Below are 15,888 nucleotides of genomic sequence, written 5' to 3' on the forward strand. Positions count from 1 at the left end.
GGCCCTGTGCCTCCAGTCTACTAAATTTACAACCCATCCAGAAATTTATACACAATTCACCTTTCAAATCATTAGATTTTTAAAATCTGGCCAAAACAAAGTTTATATTTTAAGTTCTAACTCCACCCATTCCTTATTTTTAAATCTTTACTTAGAGATGCAGTATGGTAACAGGCCTATCCTGCTCAATTTCATTCACGTGACCAACTAACCTTCTAACCCATATGTCTTTGGAACATGGGAGGAAACCAGACCATCCGGAAAGAACCCACATGATCATGGGGAGGACGTACAAATTTCATTACTGGAAGCGGTGGAAATGACTGGCCCTGTGTTAGCATTATGCTAACCGCTAGGCTACCGCACTGCTCCAGACATTCAAGTCCTTTGCCCATTCTAAGGAAAATTTATCTGGCTCTAGTTCCACCTGGAAGATATTGCCCACCTAGTCCCACAACCAAGTGCAAATTCTAAACTCAGTTCAATCTGAGGTTGATAGTTAAAGAAACAAGAAGCTGCAGATGCTGGAAATCTGAACGAACAACATGTTGAAAATACTCAGGTCGGGCAGAACTTTCTGATGAAAGGTTATTGACCTCATATGTTAGTTCTAGTTCCTCTTTCCAATTATGCTGCCTGAATGGCTGAGAAACCCATTCAAAGCCTAGTGCTACAGCTCAGCCACTAAATTGTGACTCCACTCACAATGCCGAACTGCAGGCTAGGGCTTCTAGCTCATCTTTACTATACAGGCACAGTGGAAAGTATCCTAACCAGTTGCACCATGGCCTGGTATGGAAACACCAATGCCCAGGAATGGGAAAAGTCTACAGGGAGAGGTTGATACAAAGGTACAAAGGTAAAGCCTTCCCCACAATTTACATGGAGTTCTGCCGCAAGAAAGCAGCATCCACCATCATGAACCCCCATCAGAGGCCACGCTCTTTTCTCGCTACTACCATTGGGCAGGAGGTACAGAAGCCTTAGGTCACATATGACCAGGTTCAAGAAGAGATGTTACCTATCAACCACCAGACTCCTGAACCAGCATGGATAACTTCATTCACCAAAACTCTGAATTGATTCTGCAATCTACAGACCCATTTTCAAGGGCTCTACAACTCATGCCCTCAGCATTATTTATTTGCACAATTTGTCTTTTGCACATTGGTTGTTTGCTAGTCTTTGTTTTCTTTCAAATATTCTATTGTATTTATTTTTCCCTCCTTGTAAAAGCCTGCAATAAGTCCGGACGAAGGGTCTCAGCCCGAAACGTCAACAGTGCTTCTCCTTATAGATGCTGCCTGGCCTGCTGTGTTCCACCAGCATTTGGTGTGTGTTTGTTTGAATTCCCAGCATCTGCAGATTTCCTCGTGTTTACATTTTACTGGCTTTGCTTTTATCTATTGCTCCCACCAAGCAACCAAATATATAGTCTGTTCTCACCACTGTATCTCCACTCTGGAATTTACCCCTCAACTGCAAAATAATACACAAGTTAAGTGGTTGCTTTTAGGTGATATTGTCTTTTGCCAGTCATTCACTTGTTTCCTCTGTTTTCCACCCCAAAGAAAACCCAATTGTCAACAAAATATCCCACTCAACCCATTAAGTCTTTAAAATAGCTCCCAATTCAGTTTCCTACAGACCACACTACTTTCTTCCAGCTACAGTACTGAATGCTATTAACATTCTTTGCAACAATCATTCCTTTAATGCACAAGATGGTTTGTTAGAAGCTAAGCATTCATAATTTTTAAATTTTAATAACTTTTTTTCTCTCTTTTCCTCTCACAATAACTCCTTGCCTGTTCTCCATCTTCCTCTGGTGCTCCCCTCCCCCTTTCTTTCTTCCAAGGCCTCTCATCCTATGATACTCCCCCTTCTCCAGCCTTGTATCCCTTTTGCCAATTAACTTCCCAGCTCTAGGCTTCATCCCTCCTCCTCTTCCTGTCTTCTCCTATCATTTTGGGTCTCCCCCTCCCACTTCCAAATCTCTTTTTTCAGTTAGTCCTGATGAAGGGTCTCGGCCCAAAACATCGACTGTACTTCTTCCTATAGATGCTGCCTGGCCTGCTGCGTTCCACCAGCACTTTGTGTGTTTTGCTTGAATTTCCAGCATCTGCAGATTTTCTCGTGTTCAAGTCATTTTTGTTGCTGCTTGTCTAACCATACAATGGAAACTTCTATTTTAAATAAAGTGACAAGAATGCAGGTATTTTAATGGAAGAAAATCAAAATAATACAAATTGATTCAAAGATATTCATATAGCTTGAATGGAGTTAATCATTCTGATCTTTCATTTTAAAAATCATGCTATAATGACCACAGCAAAAAACATGCTTCTGAAGGAACTCAGTGGGTTAGGCAGCATCCTTGGAAGCCAAGGGGTAGTTAACATTTTGTGCCAAGATCTTGCAACAGGACGAGCGCAAAAGGGAAGATATAGAGAAGTGAAGGGGAGACAGGAGCTGGCAAGTGATAGGTATATCCAGTTGAGAAGAGATTGTTAGGTTTGGGCAGATGGAGTCAGGTTGGAGGTCAGGGGGGAATGGAGGCTTGGAATGATTGGTGGAGGCAAATTCCAATTATGGAAGCCTTGTGGAATATCACTAGTCATGGGTCTAAAATTTCCACCATCACCCTCTGCTTTCTATCATAGCATTTCTGATGAGCTAGCTCGCTCTGGGTCCCATGTGATTTAACTTAACAGTTCCAGATTTGTTCAGAAGGGGAAACATTCTTGGGATCTATGCTATCCAAAACCCCCTCAGAATATTGGGCTTCAAGTAAAATCAGCTAGTATTCTGAATTCCATTTAACAAACTCACAACTGTATTGCACCCATGAATCAACCTAAACCATCTTAGCCAAATAGTCTCTAATGCATTTATTTCCCTTCCTAAATAAGGATACCAAAATATTATGCAGTCTGGTATGTAGTAGGGAGCTTCCCTACTTTTGCAATCAAGGCCAGCATTCAAATAATGCTGTTAAATTGTACTTAAATACTCACTTTGTTTTATAAGGATAACAGAGTCTCATTTTGCTATCACATCTCTCACTGCAACCAATATTCTGCTTTTTTTTAAAATTCTTCCTACCAAAGTAGGTAACATCTGTTTCCTCACACAATGCACCCATCTGGCAAATGTTGTATATTCTTAACCTATACCCTTCTGTAGATTTTGGATTGTTCTTGAAACAAACAGGTCTGCCTACAATACCCTTCAGCCAAGTCACTTGTATAGATTGCAAACTATTCAAACTAGCAGAGATACAGAAACCTGAATACATGCACCACCAGACTTACCACCTCCAGCTTCCACTACACTTTTGAATGGACCTCTCTGACACTAAAGATGAATTTTTGATCTCCTAATCTACATCATCACAGCCCTTTCCCTTTGGTTCCCAGAACTGCAGTTTCTCTGCTGTTGCTACACTATATTCTGCATTGTTTCTTTTTTACTACCTTGATGTACTTGTGTATTACATCATGTGTCTGGATAGCACAAAGTCTTTCTACTGTAACTCAGTAAATGTAATAATAAACTAATAATAACTACCAATAACTCCACTAATTCCTGCAGCATTCCAACAAAAGAAAACTGCCTACCTCTTTACTAGTTAACCAACCCTTCTCTCCTCCCACCTCACAGCAGAAAACGCTTAGTGTGCAAAGATCTTTTCAGAACTCAAGAAATGAAGAAACCATTCAGCACATCAGCTCCCTCTGCCATCCATTAATCTCAATGCTGACTGGGTACCTCAGCATCCTGATCTATACATCCTTTGAGTTTACCTCAGCAGTAATTCTGTACTGATTTTTTTAATATGCCTGGCATACTTTATGACTAAGCCATGAGACAGTAAGACAAAGAAGCAGAATTAGGCCATTCAGCCCATCGAGTCTGTTCCGCCAGTCCATGACTGATATATTATCCCTCTTAACTGCATTCTCCTGTTTCTCCTCATAACCTTTGATGCCCTGACTAATCAAGACCCAATAAAACACTGCTTTAAATATACCCAATGCTTTGGCCTCCGCAATCATCTGTGGCAATGAATTCCACAGATCCACTACCCTCTGGCTAAGGAAATCCCGCATCTGTTACAAAAGAATGTCCCTCTTTTCTGAGGCTGTGCCTCTGATCCAGACTCCCCACCCCCCCACCCACCATAGGAAACACCCTTTCCACATCAACTCTGTCTAGGCCTTTCAATATCTGATAGGCTTCAATGAGATTTCCCTCCCCTCGCTCTTCTAAACTCCAGTGAGTACAGGTCCAGAGCCATCAAACTCATACATTAATCATTAATCTTTACATTAATTAATCTTTCATTCCCAAAATCACTCTCATGAATCTCCTCTGGATCCTCTCCAATGCCACACCTTTTCTTGGATAAGGAGTCCAAAAGTGTTTACAATACTCCAAATTTCAGTACCTAAAGCTGACACCTGGGCTGCCTTCAGGAGGGTGAGTCCACGGAAAGCATCCAGACCAGATGGGGTACTTGGTCATTACTAAAGACCTGTGCTGACCAACTGGCTGGTGTGTTCACTGAGATCTTTAACCTCTCGCTTCGGCACTATGTGACATCCACCTGCTTCAAGCAGACTTCAATTATAGCACTGCCCAAGAAGAGCCAGGAGACCCACCTCAATGACTATTGCCCAGTTGCACTTACATCCAGAGTGAAGTGTTTTGAGAGGTTGGTGATGTAAAGCATTAGCTCCTACCTGAAAGGTGACTCCAATTTGCCTACCAGAGCAACAGCTCCACAGCAGATACCATCTTTTTACTCAATCCAGAAACATACGCACAGCAAAGATGCAAACATCAGGATGTTCTTTATCGACTACAGCTCAGCATTCAATACCATCATCCCTCAAAACTAATCAATAAGCTGCAAGACCTTGACCTCAATACCTCCTTGTGCAATTGTATCCTGGATTTTCTCACTTGTAAAACCCAGTCAGGTTCAATTGTCAACAACATCTCCTCCACGATCTCCATCAACACAGGTACACCATAGGCCTGTGTACTTAGCCCTCTGCTCTACTCACTTCACATCTATGACTGTGTGACTAAGCACAACTCAATTCAAGTCTGCTGATGAAACTATTGTTGCGGGCTGAATCAAAGGTGATAATGAATCAGCATAGAAGAGGGAGACTGAAAATTTGGCTGAGTAATGTCATAACAGCAATCTCTCATTCAATGTCAGCAAGACCAAGGAAATGATTGTAGACTTCAGCAGAGGGAAACCAGAGGTCCATGAGCCTGTCCTCATCAGAGAATCAGCAGTGGAGAGAGTTAGCGACTTCAAATACCTGGGTGTTACTATTTCAGAAGTTCAGTCCTGGACCCAACATGCAAGGGCAATTGCAAAGAAAGCACAGCAGTGCTTCTGCTTCCTTAGGAGTCTGCAGAGTTCCAGCATAACATCTAAAACTCTGACAAAACTTATATAGATGTGCAGTGGGGAGTGTAGTGACTAGCTGCATTATGCCTGGTATGGAAACACCAATGCCTTTGATGGGAAATCTAACAAAATTTAGTGCAATCGGCCCAGTACATCACAGGTAAAGCCCTCCCAACCATTGAGCACATCCACACAAAATGCTGCTATAGGAAAGTATCATTCCCCTCTACAGACGACATGCTCTTTTTTTTGCTGCTGCCATCAGATAGAAGGCACATAAGCTTCAGGACTCACACCACCAGGTTCAAGAACAGTTACTACCCCTGAGCCATCAGGCTCTTAAACATAAGGGGATAACCAAACTCACTTGCCCATCCATTGAGATGTTCCCACAACTGATTACCTCACTTTAAGGACTCTTTATCTCATGTCTTCATTATTTATTGATATTTATTTACATTTGCATTTGCAGTTTATTGTCTTCTGCACTTTGGTTGATCTTTCATTGATCCTGTTATAGTACTACACTACAGATTTGGGGAGTATACCCGCAGGAAAATGAATCTCAAGCTTGTATATAAAATTTATTTGAACTTTGAAATGTGGTCTGACCAATCTCTTATAAAGCCTCACCAATACAACCTTGCTTTTGGATTCTAGTCCTCTCAAAATGAATGCAGACATTCCTGATCGCTTGCTGTAGCTGCATATTAACTTTCAGTGATTCTATGTACAAGGCAAAAGACACCTGAAGCATTTGTCAGAATCTTCAACCATAAGGGTCCGATGGACCTTTCACCTTTCTTCAGTGGTACCCAATATGTTTTATGCTAGTGTTCAGCTAACTTGATTCATTCCACCTGACACCCAGAAATAGCCAACTGAATTGGATACAGCAAAGAATTTGGGCCTTGACGTAATATCAGCAGGTTTTGAAGACTCATACTCCAGAACTTGCCACACCCTTAGCCAAGATGCTTGGAAAATTATCCAGGTTATGTCTGTTCAGAAGCAGAATAAATTCAAACTGGCCATTTACCAGCCTACTCTCTGTCAAACTGATGAAAGGGATAACCAGTGCTGCTATCACAACCACCTGCTCGCATTAGGTTTGATGAAAGTCACTCAGCTCCTGACCTCATTATCGTCTTAGTTCAAACTAGGATTGAAGAGCTGAACAGAGGTGAAGAGTAACTGCCCTTGACATTTAATTATGCATAGTATCAAGGACTCAGGTTAAACATAACAGAAGGGCAGGGGAGAACCCTCCTCTAGTTGAAATCATACATAGCACCAAAGCACAACATTTTACAACGCCAGTGACACAGGTTCAATTTCCACCACTGTGTGTAAAGAGTTTGGACATTCTCCACATGGGTTTCTTCCCAGTGTTCTGGTTTCCTCCCACATTCCAAAGGCGCAAGGGTCAGTAGGTTAATGGGTCACTTGGATGTACCTGGACAGTGTGGGCTCATTGGGCCAGAAGGGACTATAACCCTCCTGTAACTATAAATAAAAACTTAAATTCTCTGCCTTCCTTCCCAGAAAAATAGGCAAGTTTCATCTGCTTTATGAACTTTATTCTCTGTGTTTGTATCCCATGAAGCCTCTGCACACCTTCCTCACAATCTACACTGCCACCTGGCTACATATCATCACACTTGTGTATACCATTGTTCATTGCCAACCAAATAATTGAATTTGATCATGAAAATGCAGGGCCTACGCAGATCTCTGGAGCTCTCCTCTCTCAGACAATACACTTTATGCCTGCGATTTTCTTCTGTTAACCAATCCTCAATCCATGGTAGTATAATATCCTCAGTTCCACTTTCATCTCCCAACTCATACATGATACCTTAGTAAAGTCCCACATACCACGTCCATTAAGTCCCCCTTATCTATCTAACCCCAAAATACCAAGATTTATCAAAGAGTACGTCTTTTCATTTTTTTTTGCATATTGACTCTGCCCAATTTTATTATAGGTAATTAGTTTATTATTGTCATGCGCAGTGAAAAACTTTTTTCTTGCATGCTACTCATACAGATCATTACTATTAGTACATGAAGTACAAAGGGAAAAGCAACGAGAGTACAGAATATAGTTGCAGCTTCAGTGCAGATAGAACAGTACAGTTCATTTCTCGTGCTGATGTTGGTCTGTGGTCCCTCACTTTCTCTCCCTACTTTCTTAAACAGCATGGGGGGGGCAGCAATTAGGTACATTAGCTACCCTCCAGAATGACTGAACTTTTCCAGAATCCATAGACTACCACCTCAATTACCCAGTCTGTTGTCTCTTTCAAAATCTTAGAGCGCGAGTTCTTTAATCATATATAGTAGAGTATATAATTAAAAGGACTTTGGCCTCACCAAGTAACCCTTACCTCGCTACCTTTTAACTTACTAAGTCCTCAGCTCCTGCATGTCCTTTAAGCTGCTAAGGGCCCAGGTTTCTGCACACCCTACAAATTCACTGAGTCATTTATTACACTCACATAAAAAAGTGAACCAAAACTATAATGTGGTATTGATGTCTGAATAATATCTAACAGTCCAGAAAATCTGCTAATCCAAGGTTGCCAGTATGATCATCAGAGTTTTACTGTACTCACTTCAGTTATTCTTGTTAGCCCAGGTTTTCCTGTTGGGCATCCTGTCAAAAGGCCAATGTCAATCCTGCCACAGCAGGACAATGCCAGAAATCTGAACATGTGAAATAGGGACAGTGGAGATCTGTCAGTCATTTGAAACTGCTCAACTACAGATCAAAGCCGATCTTCACACTCCAAAACACTACTTCCGTGCTCTCACTACCTTGGGGCCTATGATTCATTGGTGGCAGTTTAATTTATTTCTTTAGAGATTTGGCACAGAACAGGACTTTCTGCCCAACAAGCCGCATCACCCAGCAAGCCAGCCATTTAACCCCAGACTAATAACAGGACATTTTACCTGACCAATTAACCTACTAATCCGTACATCTCTAGAACATGGGAGGAAATCAGAGCACTCAGAGAAAACCCACATGTTCACTTAAAAATAGTGTCAGAATTAAACTCCAAGCTCCGATGCCCTAGCTGTAATAGCATCATACGAACTGCCACACTACCATGATGCCCTAATATGAATGCAAACTAGTCTTCGCACTTTGAAAATAAATAGCAATTAAATAACAGTCTCATTCTCCCACATTCACAATGTGGTTTCACACGGTTATAACATAATCTTAATAAAAGTGCAATATGGTTCATAAGGAATTGACGAACAAATCACATCCACAAGCTTCACTGGTTCATGAAGGTTGCAAGTGATCTGCTCCTTTAGCTCCACTTATTCTGCATTGTCTCCAATCCTTTATATGCTCAATATCCACAAACTTATCAATATGCTTTGAATAAACTCCCACTCCCTCAGGGGTAGAAAATTCCAAAAATCCAGCAATTTCTCCATGAAGAAATTTATTCTCGCCTCCCAAAAACTCTAGAGAACATACTTCAGAGTTTAGTGCAATGCCTTGCTTTGAAAGTAGCCAGGTGATTCCTCTAACAGTTAGAGTCACAGAGTCATAGAAAAATACAGCACAGAAACAGGCCCTTCTGCCTATCTAGTTCATGCCGAACCATTTAAACTGCCTACTCCCATCAATATTCACTGGGACCATAGCCCTCCATATCCCAACTATCCGTGTACCTGTCAAAACTTCTATCAAACGTTAAAATCAAGCTTGCGTGCATCACTTGAGCAGCAGCTCGTTCAACACTCTCACAACCAACAGAGTAAAGCTTCCCCTCATGTTCCCCTTAAACTTTTCACCTTTTATGCTTAACCCATGACCTCGGGTTGTAGTCCCACCCAACCTCAGTGGAAAAAGCCTGCTTGCATTTACCCCATCATTTACCCTCATTATTTTGTTTACCTCTATCAAATCTCCTCTCAATCTCCTACATTCCAAGGAATAAAGCCAATCTTTCTCCAAATTTAAGGTCAACAGTCCTGGCAACACCCTTGTAAATTTTCTGTGTACTCTTTCAACTTTATTTACATCTTTCCTGTAGGTAGGTGATCAAAACTGTACCCAATACTCCAAATTAGGCCACACCAACATCCTATACTACTTCAACATAACATCCCACCTCCTATATGCAATTGACTTATGGAGGCCAATGTGCCAAAAGCTTTCTTTACAACCCTATCTATCTGTGCTACCACTTTCAATGAGATATGGACCTGTATTCCCAAATTCCCTTGTTTTACTACACACCCCGGTTCCCTACCATTCAGTTTGTAAGACCTACCCTGGTTGATCATACCGAACTGCAACACCTTGCACTTGTCTGCTTTAAATTCCACCTGCTATTTAAAAATGGGCTAAAAAATCTGCTATTTTTTAGCCCATTTTTCAGGCTGACCCAGATCCCACTGCAAGCTCTGATAGCCTTCCTTACTGTTCACTATATCCCCAATCTTGGTGTCATCCACAAACCTCCAGATCCAGTTAACTACATTATCATCCAGATCATTGATAAAGATGACAAACAACAGCAGACCCAGCACTGATCTCTGCAGCACTCCACTAGCCACAGGCCTCCAGTCAGAGAAGCAACCATCTGCTACCACTCTCTGGTTTCTCCCACAATGTCTAATCCAAATTACTACCTCACCTTCAATGCCGAGCGACTGAACCTTCTGACCAACATCCCATGCAAGACCTTGTCAAATGCCGCGCTAATGTCCATATAGCCTTCAGCAACTTTTCTGGTAACTTACTCGAAAACTCCGTAAGATTGGTTAGCCACGACCTATGCTGACTATCCCTAATCAGTCCGTGTCTATTGAAATACTTGTATATCCAATCCATTAGAATACTTTTCAATAACTTTCCCACTACTGATGTCACACTCAGTTGTGGAATAAGTTACTGGTTTATTTTTAGATTTTTTTTTGGAATTCAAATGTTTATTATTATTTATTCTTATTTTAGCACAGCATATCATAGAGCAAATACAGTACTGCATATTTACACAGCCATCCCATGACAGGAAAACAAATAAGACTTAGAAACAGAAAAAAGTTCTAATATAAGTTTAAATGAACATACAACCAAAATTGATCCCATGCGTCTTGCACTTTTCCTCCAATCCTCTGGTACCTCACCTGTCACTAAGGATGATTTAAATATCTCTGCCAGGGCCCCTGCTATTTCTGCACTTGCCTCCCACAGGGTCTGAGGGAATACCTTGTCAGGCCCTTTTAGCCCTCCTGATTTCTTTCTTTAGTGTCCTCTTGTATTTTACACTTCAAAAGTACCTTATTTTTTCTTACCTGCCTATTCGTGCTATGCACCTCCTTTTTATTTTATTAACCAGGGCCTCAATACCTCTTGAAAACCAAAGTTCCCCAAACCCATTATCTTCACCTTTTATTCTGACAGGCACTTTGTACTCCCAAAATTTCATTTTTGAAGATCTCCCACTTATCAAGTACATCTTTGCCAGTAAACAGTTTGTCCCAATCCACACTTGCCAGATCCTTTCTGATACCATCAAAATTGGCCTTTCTCCAACTGACAATATCAACTCCAGGCCAGACCTGGTGTTTTCCATATTTACTTTGAAATTAATGGCAGTATGATCACTATATGCAAAGTGTTTCCCTACATAAATCTCCATCAACTGCCCTGTCTCATTCCCTCAAAGATCAAGTATCTCGCACTCTCTTGTTGGGACTTCTATGTACCAATTAAGGAAACTTCCCTGAACACATTAAACAAACTCTATCCCATCTATGCCTTTCACAGTACGGGAGTCTCAGTCAATATGTGGAAAGTTAAAATCACCTACTAGAACATTTTGTTTCTTGCAACAGTCTGCAATCTCTTTAAAAATTTGTTCCTCTAGATTCCACGCACTGTTGGATGGTCTGTAATACAGCTGCAATAACATGGTCATACCTTTCTTATTCCTCAGTTCCACCCACTAGGCAAGTTCCCCAGTCTGCCTTGACTGACTACTTGCATGAAATTTCTGACTAGTAACACCACCCTTACCCCTTTAAACTCTCATGCTCTGTTGCATCTGAAACAGAGGAACCCTGGAATTTTGAGCTGCCAGTCCTGCCCCTCCTGCTTCCAAATCTAATGGCTCCAATTTCACAATTCTATGCACATGTACCTTTCCTACAATACTCTTTGCATTGGAATATATGCAGTTCAGGACATTAGTCATACATTTGATTCCTGACTTTGTCTGGAGTCTTAACATATGTTTCCACAATCTCTCCACTAACAGTTCTAGCACTCTGGCTCCCATCCACCTGCAACTCAGGTTTAACCGCAACCCCCCTCCTCTATGCAGCACCAGACCTTCACACTAAGATGTTAGTTCCCTCCTATGTAAGTGCAAACCGTCTCTCTTGTGCAGGTCCCAGCTTCCCTGGAAGAGAGCTCAATAATCCAAAAATCTTAAGCCCTCCCTCCTCACACCCTTAGTCATATGATCTTCGTATTTCTGGCCTCATTAGCACAAGGCATGGGTACTGAAATCCCTGCCCTTCAACTTAGCACACAACTCTGAACTTACTTTGCAGAACTTCATCACTCTTCCTACCTTTGTCGCTGGTACCCACATTGACCACAACCTCCTCACCCTCCAACTTATGAATACTGAGGACTTGATCCATAATGTCCCAAACCACGGCCTTGGAAGGCAACATACCATCCAAGTATCTCATTCTCATCCACAGAACCTTCTTTTTATCTCCCTAGCTGACAAATCACCTATCACTACAACTTGCCTCTTTTCTCCCCTTCCCTTTTGAGTCAGAGACAGACTCAGTGCCAGAGACCTAATCGGTGTGACTTTTCTCTGGTAGGTCAATCCCACCCCCCCCCCCCCAACAGAATCCAAAGTTGTTGAGGGCAAGTGGCCACAGGAATTATCTGTACTGGCTGTTTAACCCCTTTCCTCTTCCTGTCACCCAGTCTCCTTGGCGTAACTACCATTCTGTATGTCCTATCTATCACCCCTTCAGCCTCCCAAATGATCCAGAGTTCATCCAGTTTCAGCTCCAACTCCTTAACGTGGTGTGTTAGAAACAGCAACTGAATGCGCCTCCTGCAGGTCAAGTAGTTAGGGGCACTGGAGGTCTCCTTACCTTCTCACATGCCGCAAGGGAATCATCCTTACTGTTCTAACTGTACAAACATATAAAGAAGCAAAACAATAGACTGTGGGAAAGAAGTCTACCTGCAGCTTTTTTGACTTCTCTCACTCAAGCCTCTCCTCATTGAAGCCTCTAAGAGCTAAAGCCTTGAATTCTCCACTCTAATACTGTCCACTCCAACAAAAAACCACTTTGCTTGTCCCTGCTATGCTTTAATTTCTCCTTGCTGATCAATCCCGATTGCTGATTGTCCGCTACTAAAAACACCAAACTGCCACAAATCGATGTCTTTATTTATTCAATTGGCAAACCTGAGTGAGCTATATCTTCTCATGCTTCCAATTGCTGATTGCCACTGCTTAAGTTTGAGAAGTTGTAAATCTTTTTTTGACCTGTTTTGAAATACAATACTACACTCCATGTCAGTTTGAATCAGCCCAGAGATGCTAATTGTTTAATTTTCTAAGGTTGGTTACAGAAATGTTTTTGCTCATCCACTTTTAGATGTAGACAACTGCTCTAAGAACACTGTGGAAATTCACCAGTGGATGACAATATCTGTTCATGATAATCTAAAAAAACTCAGGTTACATTATAAAATGATTTCCCAATCAAATAATGAAGATAGGTATTGTCAGGCTATAATTTAATGAATGATAAGCATCATAATCTAGGGCAGGGGTTAGACCACAAGATACAAGAACAGCATTAGCCCATTTGGCCCATTGAGTCTGCTCAATTTTCCTCTCAGCCCCAATCTCCATCTCCCTTCATGGCCTGACCAACCAAAAATCTATCAACCTCTGCCTTAAACATACATAAAGACTTGGCCTCCACAGCTGCCTGTGGCAAAGAATTCCACAGATTCACCACTCTTTGGCTAAAGAAATTCCTTATCTCCATCCTAAAAGGGTCTCTGAGACTGTCCTCTGGTCTTAAGACTCTCCCACCTCAGGAAACCTCCCAAGTTTTTTTTTTAAATGCCATGGACTCCTACCATTAACCGAGGGGTCAGTGGACCTCAAGTTAGGAACCCCTGTTCTGGGGAATAAGACAAGATAAAATTCTTTGATAATTTATTTTAAATAAATTTCATGAACAAACACTAACAAGACTATCCCTGAGTGAAAACCAAATGTAATTTAAGAATTAATTGTAAAGTATTTAAAACAAGGCTCGCCTACATGCAAACATCTTTCTGTCATCCTTAATTCCAGGATGAAATGTACAGTAATCTTACTTGCGCGCAGCAAATGGAACCTACCCGGCCGCACCTTAAAAAATATGAAAATAATCATGGAAATACAAGGCTTTGAAAATGAATGATAACAACTTGAAAACTCCACATCCTGTGACACCTTCTCACTCTAGTTTAGCTTTTCAGTGTAGAAGCAGAAAATATATCAATAGCTAAAGACAACAGCAGGGGAAAAAATGCTTAAATTTTCTGCAAGAAAAAAATAATCCTCATATTCCGGTCTAAATCTGCATCAATGCTAAACTGTCACAAACTCCCACGCTTAAGTCTCTAACAAACTTTCCTCCAAACTTCTGTTTGGTCAGTGTCCCAATGAAAAAGCAACTCACAGGTCCTCCGCCAATTACTCAACAATTAGTATTTATTTTTAAATTCATCACAAGCATACAAATTCTCGACAAAAAAAAAACTATGTAAAGTGTATCGAAATGCCTCTCAAATTAGCCGTTTCCTTCAAATCTTGATGATGTGAAGATTTAAATGTCCAATACTTACTCGGAAGGCGTCCCGCAGGGCGAATGACTTAGGTGTTTGCTGTACAGAGCAATTCTGGAAGGGGAAAAAAAGAGCCCAACGCAGGCTTGGGAAAGAATCTATATCAGCTTTAAGCAATAAATGAACGATTCCAAGTCACAAGGTTACCAGCCTGGACTAGAGAGTGTGGAAAGCACCTGGTCTTGCATGAACCAGTTGGGAAAAGACAAGCGTCGTGGTTAAGAAGGTGTTTGGATTTTACATCGCTTCGCATTTCAACAGTTGGTGGTAGGGAGGGGATGGTAGAGAAGTTGGATTTCCTCCAGCATGAATAAACTGCGGCAGTGCAGTTCAAAAAAAAAGTCACAATTCTCCAAAGTGTTCGCTGGGGGGGGGGGGGAAGACTTCAAATGCTAATATTTGAATGCAGATGCACCCTAAATACCCGCTATTTTAATAATGCTTCGCTGCAGCTTTGAGGGCCGAGGTCTTTTCGCTAAAACTCCCATTGTATCAACTGGCCGCGACAGATGTTTGTTTCAGTATCACCCCCACCCAGTTCAATGCACACACAGAGATTTACTGCAGCTTCAGCAGGGCGGCATTCATTTTGTACACTTTCTTTGCTGCTGCAGAAGTTATTGCCGAATGAAATTCGGTCACTACCTACTGAACAACGCGGAAAATGATAGTGCATGTAGGTTTTCGTTTCCTTTCGTGCAGGGTGCAAAATAAAATATACATGAAAGTAAATTGTGCACGGGTTTTCTTTATTACTTTGTTTTGGCGGTGCAAGCTTAAGGCTGGAGCAGACAGTACCCACTCAGCGCCAGGAAGCAGCCGGCACCCTGTGCATGCGCGGCGGTCACACAGCTCAAGGCCAAGCAGGGCGACCGGGAGTGGGGATCGGAGCGGCCCGGTCTGCTTCCGCAATGTTTCGACATGCAGCCGGCTATGCAAACGTTCGCCCTCCCTCTCTGCGTTCCCGTTTACCTTTGCAGCTCGGACGGTTCCATGTCGGGGGGGCTTCCTACCGGTGCAAAGGGCGCAGCATAACTGCTGCTGCTCGGCGGCCGCCGTTCGAAGAGACAGGAAGGGCAGAGGGTACCTCGGTTCGCAGTAAACGAAGCGATCAGACGTTGCTGCGAGGACAGGGGAGTGCCAGCGCCGGCTTCCCCTCAGCCTGCGCTCAGGCTCCGCTCTGCTGCTGCGGCGGCCATCTTGCGACCGGTCTGCCTGCGGTAACTACGGCAACCCGCGGCGGCCAGCCCGCCCGTCCGCCCGCGGCCGACAGGGGGCGAGCTGAGGCCCGAGGGGCGCAGCGTCCGGTTCCTGCCGCTCAATCAGCTTTGCTGCTCAAGTCAAATCTTATCTTTAACTTACAAAGAAAAAACAAATCAAGCGGTTTATATTGCCACGCATCAGAATGGATGATAAATGCAGGCAAGTAAATTGAAGAGGATTGCTTGATTTTCGCTGTCTTGCATCATTTATGTGTGTTGTGTGCATGCCGGTGATGCTGCTGCAAACACTATTTGCATTATACCTGTGTACCTCA

At 42.3% G+C, this 15,888-nt stretch overlaps 1 protein-coding gene across 4 annotated transcripts in view; it reads right to left on the reverse strand.

The window, feature by feature from the left end:
- The window catches only part of map3k4 (mitogen-activated protein kinase kinase kinase 4), a 217,620-nt gene extending 202,006 nt beyond the window's left edge, over positions 1 to 15,614 (reverse strand). For 2 of the 4 annotated variants that reach the window (XM_059986483.1, XM_059986480.1), the window contains exon 1: positions 15,324 to 15,613. Coding sequence is in view for 2 of the 4 variants with exons in the window: in XM_059986480.1 (XP_059842463.1) it covers positions 15,324 to 15,346 (23 nt within the window). In the remaining 2 variants the exon portion in view is untranslated. Of the gene's footprint in view, positions 1 to 15,323 lie in introns of all 4 variants that reach the window. The other 2 variants (XM_059986481.1, XM_059986482.1) reach the window with 2 other exon arrangements.
- Between the last annotated feature and the right edge of the window lie 274 nt (positions 15,615 to 15,888).

The sequence above is a fragment of the Hypanus sabinus genome, chromosome 12 (genome assembly GCF_030144855.1).
Source record: "Hypanus sabinus isolate sHypSab1 chromosome 12, sHypSab1.hap1, whole genome shotgun sequence".
NCBI classification, from domain to species: Eukaryota; Metazoa; Chordata; class Chondrichthyes; order Myliobatiformes; family Dasyatidae; genus Hypanus; species Hypanus sabinus.